Source organism: Panthera onca, chromosome A3 (assembly GCF_046562875.1).
Source record: "Panthera onca isolate mPanOnc1 chromosome A3, mPanOnc1 haplotype 2, whole genome shotgun sequence".
NCBI classification, from domain to species: Eukaryota; Metazoa; Chordata; class Mammalia; order Carnivora; family Felidae; genus Panthera; species Panthera onca.
Genome location: NC_138341.1, coordinates 128,521,964 through 128,537,954, shown reverse-complemented (window position 1 = coordinate 128,537,954; position 15,991 = coordinate 128,521,964). Strand labels below are relative to the sequence as shown.

At 48.7% G+C, this 15,991-nt stretch overlaps 1 protein-coding gene across 5 annotated transcripts in view; it reads left to right on the top strand.

The window, feature by feature from the left end:
- The first annotated feature begins 1,491 nt into the window (after positions 1-1,491).
- UBE2V1 (ubiquitin conjugating enzyme E2 V1) overlaps positions 1,492-15,991 on the top strand; it is a 30,734-nt gene continuing 16,234 nt past the window's right edge. Inside the window, exons 1-2 of one of the 5 annotated variants that reach the window (XM_060620066.3) lie at positions 1,508-1,573; positions 2,832-2,926. In XM_060620066.3, the coding sequence (XP_060476049.1) occupies positions 2,900-2,926 (27 nt within the window). In that variant the 5' untranslated portion in view covers positions 1,508-1,573; positions 2,832-2,899. Of the gene's footprint in view, positions 1,574-1,777; positions 2,001-2,831; positions 2,927-15,991 lie in introns of those variants that run through there. The other 4 variants (XM_060620042.3, XM_078443968.2, XM_060620036.3 and 1 more) reach the window with 4 other exon arrangements.

The following is a 15,991-nucleotide window of genomic DNA, read 5'->3' as shown; positions in this document are numbered from 1 at the left end:
AGGGAAGTATTCACTTGCAGGATAGTGCAGGGGCAGAACTGAGACCGAAGACTAAAAGTCTCCTTAAATGAGGCTTAAGTGAAAGCTCTAGACATCTCACAGGTGTCTTACTGATCTCGCCCTAGGCCTTTGGTTAGGGTGGCCATCCATCGTGGTTTGCCCAGAAGAGTCCTGTTGTCCTGGCACGATTATCCCGGGCCTTCTTTGAATCCGACGCTCCTCTTAGTCGGAGGAGCATTCTATGGTCACGTGACTTGTAGAGCCTATCTTATCACAAGGAAATGGGGAGCCACTGAAAGATTTAACTGAAGGGTGTTTTGAGCAAATTCTGCCTGCCACACAGAGACTGGACCATGGGGGCAAGAATAAAGGGTGCTGAGGTCACCCAAGGGGGAGACAAGGACAGCCTACCCTAAGTAAGAGAAATAAATGGAGCCGAGAAATGCTTAGGAGGCACTGCTGTCAGAACCAGGTGATGCAATGGATGTGCTGGATGAGAGCTTCCCATTTCCTTGTTCCCTGTACTGAAAGTCCCCGTCCTTCCTCTGCCAGGGTTAGCTGTGTTACCTTGAGGCAGTCCCTTTACCTCGCAGCTTGTTTGTACATCCGTTTCAGGGCTTCTAAGACTATTTACAATAAAGGAGCAGTCCCTTCTTGGATTTAATATATATTTGCAAACATGTGTCTGTAGGACCTTTGCACATGCTGCTCCCTCTACCTCCCAATCATTCAGTTTCAGTTTCAATGTGACCACTTTAGGAGGCCCCTGCTGCCTCGTCCCTGCTTTACTCTCCATCCTATCATAGTTATATATTCTTTCCTATTTCTTTGTTAACTGGATATCTCCGATTAAAATGTAAGCCCGTAAGAGCAGACTTCAGGGATATGTATCAGTTCCCACAACCTAGCACAGCGCCTAGCACATAGTTGTTCTTAGTAAATACTTCTTTGGATGAATAAATGGATTGATAAGTGAATGAATGAATGAGTGAATGCTTTCTCTGACAACTTAATGCCCCCAAACATTCTCTGGCCAGGGAGCATGGATCCTGGAAGCAAGACATTTCTGGCCTGGGTTCAAATTCAGACTTAGTCACTTAACTGCTAAATTGTGATAAATCGCTTAACCCTCCTCAGCTTCATTTTTCACATTAATCCCGACCTGGTAGAAATATTGTGAGGCTCCAGCTAGATAGGAAAACGCTCGCAGCGAAATAGATAACTTTTTTTAAGCTTTCTTTTCTTCTGTATCTTTCATAATCGAGTCCTCCCAAGTCCGATCACCCCCGCCCTTCTCACCAAGCACCTCAATAACTCCCTCGCACCCGAGCCTGGAGGGACATGCAGGTTGCTGGGCCCTCCCGCACACAAATCGTGTTTCCTCCCTCTGAAAAGGCAGGGGAAAAAAACCATCCCGGCAACGGGTCGCGCGGTCGGCGTAGCGGGCGTCAGCGGTGTCGTCTGCGCAGGCGCGGACGCCTGCGCAGAAGGGCCCGGGGAAACGGGTGGGGGGTGAAGAAGGGGCCGGCCTTCGAGCGACAGCGACGCAAGATGGCAGCCACCACGGGCTCGGGTGAGCTGGGGCGCCGGACCCGGCCTGCCGAGGGGGCGCGGGCTTGGGCCAGGGACTGGGGACCCGCAAAGGCCCTAGCAGCGGGACCAGGGCCTCTGCGCTGCCTCTGTCCGCTGGGCTCCGCGGCGGCGACCCTGGCGGCCAGAGTGGGGAGGAGGAGCAGGCGGTGGCCGGAAGCACGGGCGGGGGCCTGAGGGGCCTGTGGGCGGCGCAGCGGGGCTCACAGGCTTCCCCGGGCGGCGTGAGGGCCCTGTTGGGAGGAAGGACCCGGCCCCAAGGCAATGCTGAGCGGCCGGAGCTATCGAGGGGCGAGCCCAGAGGCGCTCCTGAGGAGACGAGGCTGGCGGCTCTGGGGGAGATCCAGGGGTCCCCTAGAGGATAAGGAAGCGCCCCTAAATGGATGAGAGTCCTTTACCGGGTGATGGAGGTCCGAGTGAGGGGGTGGCCATCCTTGGGATGTCCGTTTGGCGGGGACTTCAGAGAACCGCTTAGGACGGATGGAAGGAGAAAGCGATCTCAAGGGGGTGACCGAGGATCCTCCATTGGTTAAGGGGACGGCTCCAGCGTTAGTTTGGGGGATGGGGTTAGCCGAGGAAATCTCTATGTCGCTTGGAAAGGGGGCGTCTTGGCGTGGCTGGTTTTGGCGGAGCGGGGGGGATTAAGGGCATCAGGACTGGCGAAGTGAGAAGGGAAAACGATCTCTCAGATTCCAAAGGGGAACGACCCCATCGTTATCGGGCTTTTCTTTGAGGAGACATGTTAGGTTTTAGGAGCCAAGCTCTGAGTGGGGCAGCGGTGGAAACTTTCGACATTGGGTGAATTGGACGCCCTGGGGGTACCTGTTCGGTGCGGGAGGTCCACCGAGGGAAGCCACATGCGATGGTTGAGGGTGGGGGAAAGTTCAGAGATGTTTCTCTCCGAAAAGAAAAATCTCCTCTCTTGGGTGAGGGAAGCATGCCCTAGCAGTGCCTGTTTTCCGGAGACGGTCACTCCGTTCCACTCCTTTGGGCGTTGGGAAAAGATAAGTGGGTTCCGCTCAGCAGTTCCCTGTTGAGTGGATGGGTATGGGGAGAGGGACAAGCGAAATGAGAAGTCTGGGTGACCGGGGCAGGCAAGCTGAGCAAATCCCCATCTCCAGGATGCAGCAGAGGGAATAAGGGGGCTGTACTTTGGAGGAGGGGGGGTGCTCCCAGTCTCGTGTAGGTAGAGGGAAGCAGCATTTATTTTGAGACCGGATTCGCTGTTCTACACTCTTTAGATGGGCCAGAGGATCAGATCACGAAGAGTCCGTTTCCGAGTTAACGTTCTGCAAATGGGCATCAGGGGATGGACTCAGATGGCCTTCTTGAGGAGGTAGGGTGAGGATTAGCTGGGGGAGGTCCCCCAGAGACGCTGATAAGGTAAGAGAGAATCCAGAAGTGCAGGACTTGGGGGAAGACTCAGTGTCCCCCTTATGGAGAGGCGGCTGTACCTGTCGGCCAAGGAGGTCCTCTCAAGTGCGGGGACGACGGGTGACCTCTGATGAAGCAGGCAGGGCCGCCAGCCCGGCTACTGAAATCCTCTGGCTAGCTAAGGCCACAGCATCAGCACTGTCAGGGGAGGTGACCTAAAGGGAACGGGGCGACGGGGGACCGAAGTGACCTGTCACAAGCTGCCTTTTAAACTTAAAGCAGTGGGGTCCTTTTAAGCAGTGGGGTCCTCCGGGGGGGGGGGGGGGAGGAGACCACACATCCTTTTCCTGGAGTTTGGTTTCAGCTGGAATAGTGCTGAGTCAACTCGTCTTGCACGATCCTGCCACAGAAGAGAGAGGCTGAGTCAGGCCAGCCTGCTGTGGGAACCTTCGCACCAGAATAGCACCCCTGTCAGGTTGCTAGGAAGTGGGGGGCCCCGTGTGCCCGTGGCAGCCAGCGTTATGGTTGCCTTGCAGCTCGGCCCTGTGTGCAGGCACTTGAGATTGGCCACCTACAGTCCGGCTTAGCAGCTACTTGAGTCTAACTTCTTGAGGCCCTGCCAGTGGATGATTGCTTCACGAATGCTACCGCAGTCAGATCAGACCTCGTCGGCTGCTGTCCTAATGTCAAGAGCACTTGGCATGGTTTGGGTGACAAGGAGCAGGCTCCCAGGTGCTCCAACACGGGCTTCCCGAAAGTCCTTTGTCTGTTTATTCAACAGATGTTTATCGAGGGCCTGTTGTGTCCCCTTGTGAGCGGTGGGTGAGAGGCACACAGCCCCTGGCCTTCAGGGGCTTCCACTCTAGTCGGGAAGAAAGCCGCCAAAGGAGTAAATAATGATTAAGGCAGTTTCAGATAGCAGCTGGCGCTACGAAGGAAACTGTGCGACGTGATAAAGAGCAGGTGGGGAGGTGATCTGGGAAGATGGCATTTGAACGGGTAGAAGGGATGGCAGGAGCCAGCCCGACGGTGTGCATCGTAGGCGGGGGAGGCGGGGACAGTGAGTGCAAAGGTCTCGTGGCAGGACCAAGCTCAGTGTCCTGAAAGAACAGCTTAAAGGCCTTCCTGTGCAAGAGAGGCTTGCTAAGAAGATGAGTTGAAGAGCTCTAGCTTTGGATTTTATTAAGTGTGAAGGAAAGCCATCGAGTGAGCGAGTGGTGTGCATTAGGCCCTCAGTAACTCTTTGCTGAATGAATGAATGAATGAATGAACGAACGAGTCTTAAAAGGAGGGGAACGACACAATCTGGCCTGTGCAGTGAAGGAGTGCAGAGTGCCGAGGGTAGAGGCAGAAGGGCCTTAGTTGGGTTAAACCAAACGAATGTTCAGGCTTCTGCTCTCTAACCCTGACAAGTCACTCAGGTTGGTCAGGGGCCCCGAGGCCTTCCTTAGGTTTAGAACCAGCCACCTGATGAACCTGTGCCCTCGTTGCCAGGAAACAGCTGGGAATCCTGTGAGTTCCTGTAAAGGGCTGCCCTTCGTTTTCTTTTGGTCCAGCACCTTGGCATCTCCCTTGGTTCTGCGCTGCGTGAGTTCTGCACAGACCCTAGAGGGTGATACTGTGAAAAGCCCCCGAGACTCCTTCAGGATGCCCGTGCTGTGGCGGGTGACTGCCTCCGCCGTGGCCAGGATTGCGGGGCCTCAGGCCCTTGGCTGCCAGGCCCTTCGTCTCACCCAGCATCCCACGGGCTTCCCTGACAGTTGCCCAGCAAACCTGAGTGCTCCAAGAGTAACTCCTGATGGGGTGTGATTTTAAGTTTGCATTCGCTGGAGTGGCCTCCTCTACACATTCAGCGTATGTGCAGACTTGACCGTGTGGGCAGTGGGGGCTCAGGAGCCCTCCGTTCCATTCAGGGGTGTTCCCAGAGAGCTGGAGGTGGGAGATGAGAGCCTGTAGTCCGGGAAGTTGGGCTTGGTCCCTCGTGTCTCGCTGTGTGAACGTCTTGTGCCGCTTGTGGCCACCTGCCTCTTGTACAGCGTGGGCCCCGCGTTCAGGAGAACCGCTCACCTGCCTCGCACTCCGCTGGTGGGGGGGAAGCGCTGTGTTGGGCCAGTACGACCTGTTGCTCTCTTCAGGGATTCCCAAGGTTCATTGTGACGATTGTGATGTTCCCCTTCGTGGGAACTTTCGAACCGTGCTTTTCACTCCACCACACGCTCTCTCTCCTGCCCCTTCCCTCTCACCTGAACTGTAGCTACAGTACTTTGATGAAGGTGGAATACAAAAGGTGAAGTCGGGAATCCTCTGTTTAATTCCGAAAGGCCCCAGTTGAAGGACAGAGCAGTGTCTTTGGTGGAGTAAACGTTTAACACTAAGATACTTCAGAGTTTTCCGGGTAATTTGACTTCCCTGTTATGTCATCTCATGCAATGCTCCACAGCCTAATGGGCTAACCAGGGAAAGCACTGTCCCCACGTCATTGCTGGGGGAGATGGGTGGCTGAGCGGTGGCACTGAGACCAGAGCCCCGGGGTTTTGCTCCACCGCCCTCCCCAACCCTCTCCAGTACCTTAGCAAAGAAACGGAAAGGCGTGGAGTTGGGCGTATGCCCTTCCTCGGTCTTGGGGTGTTTCATTGATCTTGGTAAGAGGAAGGGCTTTAAGGAGGAGGATCTGCCAGCTGTAGCAGCAGGGTCCCTGGCCACTGTTTGTCCCTTTCTGGGTAACGTGCTGTCCTGTGAGCGTGGAGTCCACTTTTAAGGACGTTCTTTCTTGTGCCTTATACTCAGTACCTCATACTCACTGGGCTTGGGGCCCCTCGTGTCACGTACGAAGCAGGACTTTGTCTGCCATCCCGTGCAGGCCCTTCAGACTTCTTTTGAAAGAGCACTTCTGGGGCTGACTGTGTGCTAGACGCGGGTTTCAGTTCAGTCAAATTAAATGATCTCAGTCCTCCCGGCGGAAATTTGAGACCCGTGTCTGTCCTGAAGGTGAGAAAATCGGCCCAGAGAGGGGAAGGGACTTGCCTGGGGCGCAGAGCCAGTGATGCGTAGAGCTAGGGTGCAGGGCCTGGGGCAGTTCTGCTCCAGGGCGCGTGCTCTCGGCCATATTCTCATTCTTCCAGCCCCCTTTGCCTCCTCTCCAGCCAGGCGTCTCACATTCCTTCAGCCCCTCACAGGTCTGTTGACATTTCCGACTCGGCCCAGTGTCTTTCACGGGTGGGTAGTCGCGGCCCTCAGGTAGGATTCTTTCCTCACCCTTCCACCCACCCATCAAAGTCCAGGAGGTATAACCCAACAAGAGATGCCCGATCCTCCTCTCCGTCTCTACTGTTGCCGTTCTTGCCCAACCAGAACCATCTGTCTCTCCCCTGGAAGACTGCAGAAGCCAGCTTCCGGTCTTGCCCTTTTCCAGTCCATTCTCCAGAGGAGGCGCGTGAACTCTTGCAGACCAAAAGCGGAAACCGCCACTCCCCTGCAGAAAGCCCTCAGAATCAAATCACCCTGCGCTTAGAATCACGTCATTCTCTTTTCCGAGGCGCAGACGGCCCTCTGTGATCTGGGTCTGGCCCACCCCCTGACCTCATGCGGTGTCACGCACACCTCTGCTCTTGGTCCGACCCCTTTGGGAATGCTCTGCCCCCACATCTTCACGTGATTGGCTGCCTCTTGTTCTTCAGGTCTCCTCTCTCCAGAAAGGCCATCCCTAACGACCCCCATTCGGTGTAGTCTTTTGAGTCATTATCACATGTCTCCTCTGTCCTTCTAAAGCACTCACCTTGGGGCACCTGGGTGGCTCAGTGGGTGAAACGTCCAACTTCGACTCAGGTCATGATCTTGTGGTTCGTGATTTCAAGCCTCACGTCGGGCTCTGTGCCGACAGCTCAGGGCCTGGAGCCTGCTTCGGATTCTGTGTCGCCCTCTCTGCCCCTCCCCTGCTCGTGCTCCCATGTCCTCGGCACCCAGCATAGTCCCTTTCCCTAACATAGTAGGTGCTCGGTAAATACTTGTTGACTGTTGCAGTGAATTAATCAAAGGTCTCACCTTGATGTGGCCAATATGTAAATTTGACAGATTTTGGAGGAACAGTGTGTCTGGTAAGACAGAAGCAAAAGTGACTGACTCTTCAGCTTTTCAAAAAGAAAAGCCCTTGTCCTGATTAGTTGCTATTTCTAAAGGGACTTTAGCATAGGCTTAACTCTGTCCTCTCCTTCCCTAACTGTCCCGACACACTTCCCACATCTTATTCTTTGTCTCCACCCCTGTCAGAAAATCTGGTCCTTGTCCCTGGCCACCCTAGTGTCAGAGAAACACAAGGTCACCAGCTGTCAGTTGTCCCATTGTGTGGACTGTAAAGATAGATCGCCACTGTTTCTTCCCCTGGATTGGCAGTTCTTAAACTAGTGTGTATCCGCATCACCAGGATGGCTTGTTCAGTTGCTGGGCTCCACCCTTAGAGTCCCAGATCCAGGAGTTCTGTAGTGTGCTGTAGTGTTCTGGGACGGGGCCTGCGAATTTACATTTCTAGTGGGTTCCCAGATGATGTGTAGGCTGCAGGGCTGGGGACCATACTTGGAGGACCATTGCTGTAGAGGAGAGAAAACACCTCCTCTGGGCAGGCACTAACTAGGGAGCCAGACTGCACTGGCCAGTTGCTCAGGAATAAAAGTTACCCGCTGCCAACTTTCTGTCTACTTTTCAGGAACATTGAAGCTGGTGCATCACCTTCCAGGCCTCCTTATTTTCCAAGACAGAAGCAGCACCAGACTCCTAGCTCAGTTCACTATCTTCTTAAAATAGGCAACCAAACCAGTTTTAACTGGCAACTTTCAGGAGAAACCTGTGAGGCTTGGTCAGGCCAGGGTTTTCCAAGATTGCATGTTGTATAATAGCAGCTGCTTGGTGGCCGTGATTTTCCCAAAAGATGTTTTAAAGGGCTTCAAATCCATTTCGTACCACAAATATTTTAATAGGTGGCTGTGTTTCATATTACTGCATTAAATGTTTTACTATGACGTGGTATAAAACCCTATCAAATATTCATGCTTTTTCAACCTGGTTGTCATATTTTCTTTGTAATATCCTGCAGCTGCTGACTTTTCAGTTTATATTTAGCCGGGAGAATAACTGGCTGACTTTCGATACTGACACAGATCCAGGAAAAATCCTTCTGGAAAGAATTCTGAAGTAACAGGAACAAATATTTTCTTTTTAAAAATCTTGGATTACTGTGGCATTTTAGCACCTTGGTGAAGTTATCTTAACATCTTCATGTTAACTTTTTCATAGTTTATTAAGATTAGTTAAGAGTTCATGTTTACATCCTCTGTATTGCCCCTTGAAGCTGTTTCTCCAGCTGTCTTTTGGTGTCAGATTCACACAGATATTAGGAATCTTAAGATTTAGGTTGATTCCGTAGATTCAAAAGCCATGGCAATTAAACATATATTAGAGCATTCTTAAGTTTTTCTGATCTGTTATGCTTCAGTTCTTTGGCATGTGTGGATTTAATTTTTAAATATATTCACTGAAGAAGCACCTGGGTGGCTCAGTCAGTTAAGTGTCCATTGTTGGTTTTGGCTCAGGTGATGATCTCACAGTTCATGAGTTCAAGCCCTGCATCGGGCTTTGAGCTGACAGCACAGAGCCTGCTCGGGATCCTCTGTCTTCCTCTTTCTGGGCCTCTTCCCTGTTCGTGCTGTCTCTCAAACATAAATAAACATTTAAATATATTCAGTGAAATCCTATGTTAAAATTAGTGTATCACAATTTTAAGCTTATACTCTCCATTTGGGATGGGATGAAGTCCTAACTTATGACTGGTGCACTCACAAGGTCTGTAGGGTCCATCCATCCATCCATCCACTTATTTATTTATTTATTTATTTAATATTTTATTTTTAAATAATCTCTACCCAACATGGGGCTCAAACTCACAGCCCCAGGATCAAGAGTCACATGGTTTACCAACTGAGCCAGTCAGGCACCCCTGAACTCCACCAATATTTGGATTTATATCCCTGGATGGGCCCTGAAGTTCTAGCACTAGGGCATAGTCAGGCCATTTGGAGTTGAGTGTGCTTGCTTTGTAGAAAATACTGGTGTAATAACTTCATACACAGTTTCTATGGTTTAGAATATCAGTAACATGCTTTCATATATGTTTTCTGAAACAAAGTTCATTTTGTAGTAAAGAATCCTTTGACTTGTGTGGTTTGGGTAAAAAACCAGTTTTCCTTCATTTAAAAAAATGTAGGTTTCCCTGAAAGTATCTATTATACTTGATTTTAAAAAGCTAGTTATCAATTTTTAATGATCTCAAAGACGTTAGGTATCTCCGTTACATGGTAGCAGTGTTCAGTGTCTTGGCCACGTAGACCATGTTAGAGTTTACGGTGGGAAAGGAAGAGTTGGGTTGCCTGGGGGCTCAGTTGGTTGAGCGTCCACCTCTTGATTTTGGCTCAGGTCATGAACTCCCAGTTTAGGATCTAGCCCCACATCGGACTTGCGTTGACAGTGCAGAGCCTGCTTGGGATTCCCTCTCCCTCTTCCTCTCTCTCTCCCTCTCCCTCCCTCTCCCTCCCTCCCTCTCTCTCTCTCTCTCTCCCTCTCCCTCTCTCCCTCTCTCCCTCTCTCCCTCTCTCCCCCTCCCCTGCTGACACTCTTCTTTCTCATAATAAATAAATAAACAAACAAAAAGGGGAAGGAAGAGTTGGTGCTGTTTCTCCGATCAGGAAATGTTTATTAAGTACCATTAGAGGACAGGTAACATAACAGATTCAGGGGAGGCAGGGTTGAATGAGTCACAGCTCTAACTCAAGAAGCTCCAAGAGTGAGTCAGACAATAAAAAGGAAATAAAATAAAGTGTAAAGAAAAAGGAAAGGCCCGGCACAGACATTGTGTGAGGGTAAAGGTATGTGAGAGAGGGGTGCTTGACAAGACCTCTGTAGACTGCCTGGTTTTCTGATTTAAGATTCCGATTTCTTCTCAAGATCATTCAGAATTCAATGTGTAACTTGCCTTGGGCTACTGAAAATCCATACTCAGCCCCTTTGATAATCTTTATGATGTCAAGAATTTCTTTTAATAGTGCTATGAGTGTTTCTGTGCTGTATTTTCAGAAATAAACAGAGTTGCAGAGTTAGGATTTTGTGACATCGAACATCATTCATTCTGAAATAAGATCCCTTGCTAGCACCCAGCCACCCATTCATTCGTTCACCAAGCATTTGAGTGCATACTCTGGCAAGGCACTCCTTGAGGGGTTGGAGATTTGGCGTGAACCAAAGAGATGAAGCTTTGCTCTCATGAAGCTTATTTTTGTTCAGATGGGGAGAGACAGTAAACCACTAATGAAGTAGAAATGAATATATTTAAAATGTCAAGTGGTAACAAGTGCTGTGAAGAAAAAAAAAAGCAAGATGGGGCACCTGGGTAGCTCAGTCTGTTAAGTGTCCCACTTTGGCGCAGGTCATGGTCTCACAGCTCATGAGTTCGAGCCCCACGTCGGGCTCTGTGCTGACAGCTCGGAGCCTGGAGCCTGCTCCGGATTCTGTGTCTCCCTCTCTCTCTGCCCCTCCCCCACTCACGCTCTGTCTCTGTCTCTCAAAAAATAAATAAACGTTAAAAATAATTTTTTTAAATAAGAGGCAAAATAAGGCAATGGGAGGCTCAACCTTTGTGAGGAATAAGCCAGCCAGCCCACTGGCCATTCAGAGAATTCTAGGGTGAGGGAACAGCATGTGCGAAAGCAGAACGTAAGGTTGCCCATTTGTTCAGGAACCGAAAGAGGGGTGGTATGGCTGAAGGAGGACGAGGGGCCAGGGAGGGGGTGGCAGGAAACGATGCAGGAGGTGCAGGTGGTGCTCTGGAGGGTGTGTGCTGGGCCAGTTGGAGGGGTGGCTGAGTGATGGAAGTGAACTTACTTTAAAAAGCTAACTGTGGAGACTAGACTGCAGGTACAGGCCAGGTAGGCTGAGCAACCGGTTGGGAAGCGGAGAGGGCATGGACTGCAGGGATCATAGTGGAGATGGTGAAAATGGGCCACGTTTGGAATACATCTGGAAATGGGTTGGGTATAGGGTGTAAGGCAAAGAGTTCTCATCTCGACTTCCAAGATCTTTGGCCAGAGCAATCTGGTAAATGTTTGTGCCACATACTGGGATTGAGGAGTGGGTCGTTTTTGTGTTTTTCGAGGAGTACAAGGCAAGTTCTGTTTGGAAGTGTTTTTAGAGTCTTAGTAGCCATCTAAACGGAGATGTCAGGGAGGCTGTTATTGGAAATGTAAATTGGAAAGTCTCCAGCCTCTTTGGTCTGGGTAAAATCGCTTGGGGATGGCTACGTAGAGTAGACGGAAAGGCAGAGGGCTACGGGCTCTGCCCTGAGGTCAGGCAGGCAGTATTCGGAGGTCAGGGAGGTGCAGCCAAGCAGCCAGTGAGGTAGGACGAGAACCCGAGGCCCAGGGAAGCCCAGGAGTTGCCACTGGAGCTCCAGGAAGTGGGGGTGGGAGCTGAAAATTTGGCCAGAGGGTGCTCCTGGTGCCCCTGACCAGAGTGGTTTCGGTGGGTGACTAGGTGGAAAGGGCTGATTGGAGTGGGTGCAAGTAAGGTGAAGAATGGCAGACAGGGAATCAGGACAGCCTTTTTGAGGTTTTTTGCTAAGAAGGAACAAAGAAGTGTGATGGTAGCTAGAAGGGATATGGAGTCAAGTGAGGGGGTTTGTTTTGTATTTTATGATCTGTGATACAATGTGCCAATGACGGTGACTCGATAAAAAAATTACTCCGCCAGATATTACACACACTGCTTTACAGGTTTTATCTCACTGATTCTTCCTTGCCACCCATAGAGGCAGAGAGTGACGGCATCCCCGTTTTGCTAAGGCTCCAGGTAACTGGTAAAGTCGCACAGCTAAGGTTACGAGGAAGCTGTGGACTTGATCTGCACTTGGTCCCAGATCTGCGCTCTTAATCCTGTGTGGAAAGATCGTAGAATTTTCTCTAGAGTACACTCTGATTCTTTTTCGTGGGAAATAACTTAGCCATTGCTCTGACGAGCATTTAGAAAACAGAATGTGGGGCGCCTGGATGGCTCAGTGGGTTAAGCATTTGACTTCAACTCAGGTCCTGATTATCTCATGGTTCCTGAGTTCAGGCCCCACATCAGGCTGTCTGCTATCAGCACAGAGTCTGCTTTGGGTCCAGTGTCCCCCTCTCAGTGCCCCTCCCCAGCTTGTGTGTGCTTTCTCTCTCAAAAATAAATAAAACATTAAAAAAAAAAAAAAGAATGGTGTGGGGTGCCTAACTGATTCAGTCATTAGAGGATGCGACTCTTGATCTTGGGGTTGTAAATTTGAGCCCCACGTTGGGTGTAGAGATTGCTTATAAACAAAATCTTTTTAAAAATAATAACAAATAGAATGATAGACCAGGTATTCTCATGATTGTATGCTTGTGACATCTAAAAATAATTTATGTCATTTATACCATGCAAGGAAGCATGGATGACTTAGTGCTTTTTTTTTTTTTTAAGTTTATTTATTTATTAGAGAGAGAGAGAGCACAGAAGTGGGGGGGGGGGCGGACAGAAGGGTAGACAGAGGATCCAAAGTGGGCTCCGTACTGGTTGCAGAGAACCCAGTGTGGGGCTCGAACCCACAAACTGCAAGATCATGACCTGAGCCAAAGTCGACTCTTAACCAACTGAGCCACCCAGGCACCCTGTATTTATTTTTTATAAAATGGGGTTTGCATACCTTTTTATTCTCTCCCCCACCCCAATTTTGGATTTATCAACAAATTCTTATGCAAAGCCTGTTTTTATGTCACGTTGTAAAAATGGGAACTATGGCCATACTCATGCAAATTTATATGCACTGCCTTAAATCTCTTAACATTCCTCTGTTTCCCACCCTCTGGGCCTATAAGAAGTTGACTAGATGTTCTGTCCCAATATTTACTCCAAGCAAATGCTTCTGGCTCTGCATCCTGAGGTTAATGGTTGCACAGCCCTCACCTGGCCTCTGATCCTTCCCAGCCCACCCTGAACATTACCCGGGAGATTCGCTTTATCTCTAGTCCTACTCAGAGTCTTGTAGCTCCCGCCGGTGCTCCTGAGGATAAAGTCCAGTCCCTCTCCGTCCCACCTCTTTAGCTTTCATCAAATTCAGAGGGGCCTAGGACCCCTCAGAGGTAAAACAGAACAAAACCATTGTTCTGTGATAGGTTATATTTCTGTCATCCAAAGTTTTGATGCTGTTCTGTTTCATTGAACTTTGTGTATATCTTGTTTCCATAGTGAGACTTTATACTCCAGTTGGGAGACTTCTGTTTTTCTTTCATAGTCGCTATAAAGGTCTAGCGTGGGATTGGATAAGTGTTGGGTGTTATTGCACACAAAGAAAGTTGTGTACATATATGTTACTGACATTCATATATAAGGAAATTCTGACAACCAGGTAAAAAGCCTAGAAGAGAGAGAGAGAATCCCAAGCAGGCTCTGCACCCTCCACGGCGCACAAACCGTGAGATCAGGACCTGAACCCAAGAGTCGGATGAGTAACTAACTGACTGAACCACCCAGACTCCCCCTAGCAAACTTTTAATTACACTCCTGAGACGTGTGGATATTTTGCCTGAAGTGTGGAGTGAGCTCAGTTTTACGCATGTTAAACATGGTGAACCCCAAATGGTGCCTTACCGAGTAGAGTTTAGTAAACCAGCTAACCGGGTGCTAATCAGCCCCTGCTGTTTAAATATCAGAAAAACTAAATGAACCACTCCATAGTTTTATAATTTCTGATTTCTGCTAGCTGTCGTTATTCCCCAAACTCTGCTTTTAGTCAGCTCTTGAGTGAAAATAAAAGTTTATGTCTTAGTAAAATAAATTCAAGGTAACAGTTTGTGGACTTAAACTCTTCAATATTTAGCTAAATAAAGGTCAACAGAGCACTGCACCCACCGGTGCCAGATTCGCCCAGTGTTGATCAATCTCACCCTTCTGACAAAAGAAAGGGTTTAAAGTATTCTCTCAGCTAAGTCCAGGATGTTAAAGATCAGAGAGACTTTTTTTAAGTTACGTATTATTTATTTTTGAGAAAGAGAGAGTGGGAGCAGGGAAGGGGCAGAGAGCAGGCTCCGTGCTGTCAGTTTAAGAGCCCAAGCATCGCAGAGCCTGACGTGGGGCTCGAACTCATGAAACTGTGAGATCGTGACCTAAGCCGAAATCAAGAGTCGGACGGATGTTCAACTGATGGAGCCACCCAGGCGCCCCAGGATCAAAGAGATTCTTGAGAACAATTAGGTGACCCCCAGATGTTGTAAAATGGTGGTCCATAAGCTGAATCGGACCGACAGATACTTGGCCAGAGCAAAGGAGTGACTGCGCCCTTTAGACAGACATGTATTTTCCAGCTCACCTGAGTTCTTAATACTCCCGTTTTAAGCCAGCCATTAAAGAGAATTCGTAAAGCCATACCACTCTTCTCACTAATTTTCTTTTGTTCTTTGGAAAGTGTAGTTCTTTCATAAGATATGTTATTTATCTCAACACATGATGGTTTGTTGTGCTTAGTTGTAAATGAGTTTTTAAAAAATTTTTCAGTTTTATTTTTTTATAAGTTTGTTTATTTTGAGAGAGAGAATGTGTGTAACTGGGGGAGGGGCAGAGAGAGACAATCCCCAGCAGGCTTGGCACTCGCTGTCAGAGCAATCCCAGCAACCTGAGCAGAAATCAGGAGTCGGATGCTTAACTGACCTGAGCCACCAGGCACCCCTCTCAGTTGTAATTTCTAATTTGGCAAATATCAGTAGCTATAACCCACGTAAACAGAGGCTCTTTGAAGTCTTCAGTGATTTTTAAGAGAGTGTATAAAGGGGTCTTGAGACCAGAAAAGTTTGTGAACTACTGTTCAGATGGAATGAATGTTTATTGTCATTAATCAGCACGTAGGGCAGTTTTCCCATGTTTCTATGTATATTCCAGCTCCCACTTGGAATGTTTTTTGACTACCTAAAAGATACTGGCCACTATAAAGTTTTGGTTTTTTAAACTGTTTCTGACGCCTGATTTATAACTTGAAGCAAGTTGAATGATCCTATAATGTCAGTACTGCAGTACCCACAAATTGCACCGTCCTGTGTGGAACTCCATCACTGTTCCAAATGCTAACCTGATTCCTTATTTCTTTGGTTCAGTTGTGTATGCGGGCTTTAACTGAATTGTCTGATCCAGTAGAAAACGGCTGTTGGAAGTATAGGATTAACCAATATGATAGTTTTCCCTATTTCACAAGTAGATATCAAACATGCGAAAAATGTAACTCGAATTCACTATCTGTTTGAAACTAATGTAATGAGCTTGCAACGTTTAGGAGTCCCTAATCAGACCTAGTTGTTAATGAAGGGGTAACGTTTCCAGCCATAAAGTTTTGCTAACATTTACAAGAGAAATAGTCATACCAGAAATAGTTAATCCAGCCTGATTTATTTATTTATTTTTTAACCTTTATTTTTTTTGAGACAGAGAGAGACAGAGCATGAACGGGGGTGGGTCAGAGAGAGGGAGACACAGAACCTGAAACAGGCTCCAGGCTCTGAGCTGTCAGCACAGAGCCCGACTCGGGGTTCGAACTCACGGACCGCGAGATCACGCCCTGAGCCGAAGTCGGCCGCTTAACCGACTGAGCCACCCAGGCGCCCCTAACCCAGCCTGATTTAAATAACCGGACACAAGAAGGCACATTTTTCATCTTGCCAAAAAGAGCAACTTAAAATAGAGGTCACACGTGTAGCTTCCCTTCATTAATAGCTATGGAAGCTGTTGTACTTTGCCATTGTTCATTTGGCCTGAACAGGTTTTAATATTAAAAAAAACATGGACTATTTACTTAAAATTACTCACTTAGGAAATACTATTAAATGAGATTCCTAGTCTCAGAGGATCCTTGTTCCTTATTGCAGTCAGGGGTCATACAACTTAAGCCCTGAGAAGTTAAGGGAGCTTGATGGGTATCTGGAGACAGATGTTCCAA